Here is an 8,784-nt window from a genome sequence, read left to right as displayed (position 1 = left end):
CACCACAACATGAGGAGTTGTATTAAAGGGTCGCAGCCTTAAGAAAATTGAGAACCCCTGGTCTAGATAGACAGAGGTGATGTAGCAGGAAATGTATCTTTTATAATTCAAGTTTAACGGGCCATGAGCGGGTTACAGAACAAATCAGTGAAATTATCAGAGCTATGAATGAGGGGCATACATATAACAACAAACTACAGAATTTACAAAGTAAACAATATGGTTGTTTATTCATCCTCTGAATGTGGCCGGATACCCTGGATGTGGCGAGCCCGGAGTCTTTCTGAAAAGCCATTGACAATGACACTGGGACTTGTTTCCTCTGCATATACGGGATTTTGGGGATCCAGTCTGTTCGGATACTCACCTTCCTGGACCTGGAGGGAGGGGGGAGGAACTTGAACTTCCCACAGGGCAGGAAACCCTGACTACTCTTAGGGATGGAGAGGGAGGAGGAGAGGGAGTGGGGGAAGTGGGAGGGTGTTGGGAGGAGGGGCGGAAATAGAAACTTTTATAATTTAATAAACTTTAAAAAAAAATTTAAAAAAATATGGTTGTTTATTCAAACATATTTTTGAAGAAGCAGCAAAGAATAGAAAGAATAATAAACTAGGCATCTGCATACAAAGGGGGATAATGACCATGTGATGCAATCTAATTACGTAGATGATCACAGACAAAACCCAGGAGCATCTGTTTTGAGGATGGGTTTAATGTTCATGTGAATGTACTAAGTTCAAGCCAGTAAGAACAGAGGTGTAATCATCCACCTGATGATCTCAATGAAATACAGCAGGTTATGGTCAAAACCATGGCCTCCTGTGATCCAGGAGCCTTTTAGGAGTCTATAAAAGGCCAATAATAGCATCTCATCCTAAGAACTGTCACAAGTCAAATGAATTCATAAAAATGTCTGAAAAAACTTCCTGGGATTTGGTATTGGTTCAGTAAGGTTACTTAGAGCAAATAGTATCAAAATAGTATGTTTTATACATAGATGCTTACCACCACTTAAATATATTCTTTAAAAATATACAATTTCTGATTTAATAGATTAGGGCATCAGAAATAATCTTCCTACTGTTCATTAACTTTATGAGTAAACTACACTCTGATACAACTCTGTTTGTGAGAGTCCAGCGAGCAAATGTTCGGTCTCAGCCATGGAAACTCAGATGTTCTAAATATTATGTAACAGTCAAATGATCTCTCAGGAAAGTATGTGGACTATGTCAAGCTCTATATTTAATATTTAAAATATCAGTTGTTTAGCAGACGTTTATACAGGAGGAATAAGTAAATAACAAATGCAAGTTAATAATTGTCTCTGCATTTAACTTATGTAAGCAGAAGAGCATGAAACGATAATAAGTTTGTAGAAATAAATCCACAGGTATTTCATATAATTTATTCCAGAAAGTTAATAAGGTAGAAATTCTATTCATTTTTTAATAATTATGAGGTCGTTCTATTACTTGAAATTTTCTAAAACAATACCTTTATTAATTGAAAAGTAAAATCATATGCAATTTGCATATGCACACAGTGTTCTGGAATACATGTACACTGTAAAATGATTACATAGAATTAATTATCAAATGCATCACCTTGCATGGCTACTTTTGTGGTGATAATAGCAAACCCTTCCCTGTAAGGAGGAGGTGGGTATGATAGGAGAGATAAGGATGGGCGATGTGGTTGCAATCAGGATTCACTCTATCCACATATAAATTGACAAGAAACAAATTAAATCAATAAAAAGGAAAATATACTAATTGTACAAAAAGAGTCTCCTCATCGCATTATTACATTTCCAAAAACACATATCTTCACTGTCCTCTAACATCACATTTAATCAGCTATATTAAAATATCTTCATTTAGCTTAACTATCCATCTTTGATCGTTGGCATTATAACTTTACAGAACCTAAAATCACCTAGGAACAAGCCTCTAGCCACTGTCTTAGTCAGTGCTCCATTGCTGTGAAGAGACACCATGACCAAGGTAACTCTTACAAAGGAAAATATTTAGGCCAGACTGTGGTCATACACACTCTTAATCCCAGCACTCGGGAGGCAGAGGCAGGTGGATCTCTGTGAGTCTGAGGCCAGCTTGGTCTGCAAGTGCTAGTTCTAGGACAGGCACCAAAGTTACACAAAGAAACCCTGTCTCAAAAAACAAAACAAACAAACAAAAACCAACTAAAACAAAATCAAAACAAACACAAACAAAAAACAAACAAACGAAAAACAAAAACAAAGGAAAATGTTTAATTGGGTTACATTTCAGAGGTTCAGTCCATGATCATCATGGCAGGGATATGGAGGCGTGCAGGAAGACATGATGCTGGAGAGGTAACTGAGAGTTCTACATCTGGATCCACAAACAACAAGAAACAACCGAGCTCCTAGGCCTAGCTTGAACTTCTGAGACCTCATAACTCCCACCCCTAGTAACCCACTTCCTCCAACAGAGTTGTACCTACTCCAACAAGGCCACACATCTTATGGTGCCTCTTCCCTATGAGTCTATGGGGGCCATTTTTTTTCAAACCACCGCAGTCATACTTTTGAGTAGGTTCATGGAAGTGGGAAGATTAATTCTAAAAGTGGGCATTATCATTCTTGGGCCCTGGACTGAATACCAAAGCCAATTGAGTATTCACCATCTTTGCTTCCCGTGGGTGCAATGTCATCAACTGACTTCTCAAGTTCTTGCTGCCCTGACCTAACCCACTGAGATTGGCTGTCCCCTCAAACTGTAAGCCAAGTAAGTTCTTTCTCTCTAAAATTGTGTGTCATAATATTTTATCACAGCAAAAGGAAAAGTGGCTAATACAGCATGTTCTCTTTAAGACTTATTTTATTATTTTTATGTATGTGTATGCATGCTTGTCTCTCTGTAGATGTGTACACATGAGTAGAGAGGCCAAGAGAGGCCTGAGGCATTGGGTTCCTCGAGCCGAAGTTACAGTTATGACTCTCCTAACATGCGTTCTGGCAATCAAACTCAGGTCCTCTGCAAGACAAGCAAGCATTCTTATTAAGAATTCTCAGCTATATAATAGGCAGGCCTACAGCACCTGTTTTATTAATGCGTCTTAATTCTGGTTATGGGTCACATGCATTTTCATATGTTCAGTAATTCATAGTTAGATGCTGTGTGTTGTGAATGAGACATTTGAAAGCGTGCCTCAGTGGCTTCGTAATTTAAAAAGAATTGAGGGGTTTTCAATGCAATGTGTTTTGTTTCGATATTTCAAAACTTATAGTTTTGTTGGGGAAGTCTGATTTACTAAGGGCTCTGGGGATTTCTAGTCAAGCCTTAGGTAAGTTCTACCCTTTCATTTAAGAAACAATCTTGGAATTTGGAATTTAGAAAACAACTATAATACTTCACAAATTAATTTAGAAGGAATTGATATATTTCTATTATAGTCTTGTCCCCTAGAATATGGTATAATTTTTCATTAACAGGGATGTTATGTTTTATCCTAGAGTGATACATTTTCTCAAAAAATATGACTCATGACCACAATTATTCTTGTGTTGTTTTGCTGTGATTAGCAGAAAGTCTCTAATTAGCTAATTGGAAACTGGGACACAGCATAATTATGGTTTTCCTTTATGAAGAACATTTCATACCATTCAAATCATCCCATCTGTGTGACTCAAAGAGATACTTTCACAGGGTTGTAGCAAGAGGCCCGGCTGGCTTGTTGGGGTTTCTGTCCCGCCCGGTACCCCACAACCGGAACTCCCAAGGAAAATCACACACAGGACTCCATAAGGTTATAAACTGATTGGTCCATTAGGTCAGGCTACTTATTAGCTCTTATAACTTATGTTACCCCATTATCCTTATCTACATTAGCACATGGCTCAGTATCTTTTCCAGTGGGGCAGCTTACATCTTTCCTCTCCGGTGGTCTTGGCAGGAATGGTGGAGGGAGCTTCCTGTGTCCCAGAATACTCCCAATCACTTTGCTCCACCCCTACTTCCTGCCTGGCTTTCTCGCCTATACTGCCTGCATGGCCAATCAGCGTTTTATTAAAATATGATTGACAGAATGCAGACAATTCTCCCACACCACAGGGTAATAAAATATTTTTCATCTTTGAGAGAAATTTGGCTTTAAATTTAATGCTCACACTTACCTGTAAATTAAGGCACAACAATTAATATTTTATTTTCTTTAACTATTGCATAGGGAGACAGGTGGTGGTGGTGCACACCTTTAATCCCAGCACTCGAGAGGCAGAGGCAGGTGGATCTCTGTAAATTCAAGGCCAGCCTGGACTATAAGAGTTAGTTCCAGGACAAGATCCAAAGTTACAAGAGAAACACTGTCTCCCAAAACAAAAAGAAGTACAAAAGCAAAAACTATTGCATGAGACCTTGAAACATTTAAACGATTTCGTAAGGATTAAGTAGAATGACAACATAAATAAGGTAAGAAGTCCTGTAAACCATCCAAATGACTTTTTTAAGTCTACAAATAACTTCAGTGAATATACAGCTAAATTAAATAGGATGTGTCTTTACAAACATAATCTTATTAATAGAGGCCAATAATATACTTTGAGACTTTCTACTACGTTAGCTTTATTTTCAAAGGACAATATTTCAGGCATTGTTCAGCATGTCAAGTTGAGTCATTTAAAATAAAAATTTTCTCAACTTGTTTTCCTAATCACATTTTATGCTGTGCATTTGTCTATATAAACATTTAAATCCAAATGTTCCTTTAGCATGTTTTTTGATTTCTCTTTGACAAAGGTACCCATGGTTTTCTGTAGCAGAAATTAATATCTCAGATAATGTCTTTTCTTCAGTCTGTCCACATGAAATATACAAGCAAATATGAAACCATGATCATAAAATTCAATGCAGTCCTTAAATGGAATGTTTAGGCTTATTGATTACATTTGCAGTTTCTGTTGATGGATAATTTTCCTGGTTATGGGTCATAAACAATTTCCATGTTTAACATTTTGAGTTTCTACATTAGGTATTGTCACTGTGACATTGTTAAACTTTTTCTTGCCTTATTAATTAAAATAAATGATGAAAGTTTTAGTTTGTCCATTATACCTTGCTTTATTTTTATATTACATCTAGGCAGAAGCCTGATGTATACCTGATGGGTATAAGACCATTCTAACTCGATCAAGTTTATTTTACTTTTCTAAACATTTTCATATGTGTGATCCTAAATGTTTCTTAGAATATCTCCAGTAGTAGATACACTAGACTGGATTCCACCTAGGAACTCTGTCCATATTCATGAAATCATTTGTCTTGAAATATTATTTATTCAAAGAAAACAAGCTGTTTTGCTGAGATTAAGCATAATAACATTCACTTTTCAAATATTAGTATCATTCAGTTGAATAATTCAAGTCATTGTGTATTCCAAGTCTGATAGACCTTGGAAATAGACTTAGTTATCTCAATGACTGCATGGGTTTATAGAATACTCAGCTGAACATAAATTCCATTTTAAAATTCAAGTTTTTGGTATAGAATGTGGAGTGTGATACACTCTTCTATGTAAAGGTCAAAGTTTAATTAATGTTTTTGCAAACGATTGACGTACATTTCCTATAAAGCACCAGAAGCAGCGTATGCATTAAAGTGCAGCATGAAAGAAGTGGCCATGCCCACAGCTGCTCTGGTCTCTGGTGAACTAGTCAGAGAGGCTCCAGTTTCATTTGGCTCCTCCAAAACACATGTTGCTCATTTATTGTACATGGGCTCCAATGAACTTTGACAAATTGGATCTGAGAAGCTACAGGTGTTCTTCATTTTAATTCTCACTTAGTAGCCACCAGCGGAACTTAAATATACATGGGTCCTTTCGTAATCTCATTAGGAGTCCATTTGTCTAACGTGAATCTGTGAGTTTCTATCCACTTTCAGTTAAGGTTTCTTGATACATCACAATGCTGTGCGTATTTAACAACGTACATATTGGTTTCTGATAAAGAATTCAAGTTCTTTTGAAAAATTGTCTTCACTTGTTTCTGGTAGATCTAAAACTTTTCTGGCCCCAGTGTCTTCTATAGATTTCATATTATTTAGCATATAGTTTGCTATGAGACAGGGATACAACTGGAGTATATGCACAAGTGTTTCTCGAGGCTATCCTATTTTCAACAAAGCAGCTTTTTTATTTTAAAGTAATCTGTAGGTGACTTCATTTTTAAAAAAGCAGAGCACACAACCAAACCAAAAAAACTACAAGAGCTCGGTCAGGGGCTGTTTTACAACAGAGCTGACATTATTCCTTTGCATTATGGATATTTACATGCAAACATCCTGGGCAACCCTGAAAAACTATTTTCCGTGAATGTCATATCTCCACTGCAGATGTTAGAGACAATAATCTTCCCTTTGAATCAAACTATACTTCTGTCTTTATCTTCATGTACTATATAATAAAAAGTAAATCCAATCAACACTTTCCAGAGACGGTTTTCTGTCTTCCATGAACACAAAATCCTGCTGGCTGCCACACATTTTCAGTAAAGACTGGTTAGCTAAAACTCGAAACTCTTAGACTTCTCGTCTATTGTTATTGGTGGTTTTTGTACTCTTAGCAGCATAAATATGTTGATTGGAGTTGTAGATGGTATTTTTTAATATTTCCTTCCTATAAAAATGATATGCAGACTTTAAATTCATTCTGAGACTATGTTTAAGACTAAGAGATTTCATTTTTTGGCTAGTGTGTTCCATATGAATACTAACTTTTGCGGATGCTTTTGGAAATAATCTTGCATGAATTATATATAGCATATAAATTATAACCATTACACTAATATAGAAAAGGTTTTATACTAGCATTTATTATCTATGATAGAATTAATATACTTGTTGATATCTTAATATATATAACATCTAATTAATATTTCAATCATGTTTCAAGGTAACTCAATTCCTTAATATTCACTCTTACCAGCCATCACATTTTCTATATGTATACTTTGACAGAAATAAACATAATCTATAGTTCCTATCATCGAAGCAAAATAATGAATACTATTCATTTGTTATGACTTTGACTCTGTGAAAAACAATTTCATACAATTCAGTTAAGTACGCTAATACTCAGAGAAAAAGGAGTTAAACTGATTTTACTTCTTTAAAAGAAGTCTCTTATTTACTTCAAACTTGTTATTTTTTTGCTGTTGTTGTTGTTTTTTCTTTTTTGTTTTTTCGAGACAGATTTTCTCTGTAGCTTTGGAGCCTGTCCTGGAACTAGCTCTTGTAGACGAGGCTGGCCTCGAACTCACAGAGATCAACCTGCTTCTGTCTCCCGAGTGCTTGGATTAAAGGCATGTGCCACCACCACCCGACATTGTTAATCCTTTAAATTCTACTAATTGCTATCCTATATATTCAGCCCTTGAGCATGAAGTCAAGGCTCTGCAATGTCACCTACACAGAAGGTTCTGTTGGCACCGGGGCAGCGGCAGCATGTCGCTCACGAGTTTGCAAGCTTGCAATACACCATATGCTTTTATTGTCATTTTTACTCATTTCTATTCAGAAACTCTTTAAAACTGTTAGTGTTGAGTATAAACCTAGTGGACAAACACTCTGATTCTCTTAATTATGTATTTCAAAATAATAGAGGGGCACAACCTATGCTCAGTGCTGTGCCTGGCCTGGCCAATGTAGGCAGATTAGAAAGAGTTTCCATAACTTCACATGTGAACTTGCACTTTGCAATCTTCCTTCCGTTCTTGCAAACTGAAGACTACAGTGCAATTTCAATAGCCTGAAGTTTTCTCATAGTGCTACTGTGTGCTGAATGACCATTGCAATGTCAGGGGGTGACTGTTCAGCTGTTCGGGCTCAAGAGATGATATCTTCACACTCATAAAACAGGAGATTCAAAACACAGGGCCGTGCATGAAAGTACAGATCATTATAACAGTCTTGGAAGTCATCCACAAGAAACGTCAGCCCCTGGAGGCCAAAATAACACTGCCAAATTAACATTTACAGCTTTTGTTCAAAATGAAACCCAATACATAGGGGAAAAGCACACTGAAACACGTACGCTAACCTAATAAGAATTTTATATTTGGCTTGTTCCAAAAAGTCTTGCGGACCTCAAAAAACTTGCAGCATGTGTTTTCTTAAGCATTTTAATTCCACAATATTTAATTCTATACAGAACAAGTAGCTATCTTATGCGAGCATATCCTACAACGGTCCCCAAAACGGTCAATCCAGTTAGTGAGTTACAGCAAGAGAAGCATGAAGATTTCCTCTGCCCAGTTCAATTCCAAAGCAGGGGGAGAATTTTGGCTCCTGAGATCTGAAAAGTGTCTCTTCCAGCTGCAATCTCTGGTCAAAATTTTACATGGTAGTTTCTTCCCATTCAAGCTCGACATCACCTATAGAAGATAGCAAGATACCAAAGACTATTGAAGTGAACAGTCTAAAAGGTTTAAATCCTTTTTTATTTTTGACATTACAATATACCTACACCCTCTCCCCCTTCTCTATCCTCCATCTAAACCCTCCCATATATCCTTCCGTGTTCTTTTTAAAATTCATGGCCTCTTTTCTCTCCTCTTATTTATTGTTGAATTTTCAATGGAAAAATGTGATCAAGACCCGAAGGCTATTATCCCAACTTAGATAACAGAGAAATGAAATGCATGGTATAGGTACTATATTAGCTTCTCCAGCACTTCGAGTTGTATTTATTATGAAGTTAATAGTCCTGCAGTAGATAGTAAGCTAATGAACTGGGTGTGAGTTG

The 8,784-nt window shown here is 36.6% G+C and overlaps 1 protein-coding gene across 1 annotated transcript in view; it reads right to left on the bottom strand.

The window, feature by feature from the left end:
* Positions 1-4,600: 4,600 nt before the first annotated feature.
* Positions 4,601-8,784, bottom strand: part of Ptprq (protein tyrosine phosphatase receptor type Q) — a 189,302-nt gene continuing 185,118 nt past the window's right edge. The window contains exon 45 of the mRNA XM_048418794.3: positions 4,601-8,413. Coding sequence (XP_048274751.3) covers positions 8,376-8,413 — 38 coding nt within the window. The 3' untranslated portion in view covers positions 4,601-8,375. The remainder of the gene's footprint in view (positions 8,414-8,784) is intronic.

The sequence above is a fragment of the Myodes glareolus genome, chromosome 26 (assembly GCF_982192425.1).
Source record: "Myodes glareolus chromosome 26, mMyoGla1.1, whole genome shotgun sequence".
Lineage (NCBI taxonomy): Eukaryota > Metazoa > Chordata > Mammalia > Rodentia > Cricetidae > Myodes > Myodes glareolus.
This window is presented reverse-complemented; position numbering and strand designations above follow the sequence as displayed.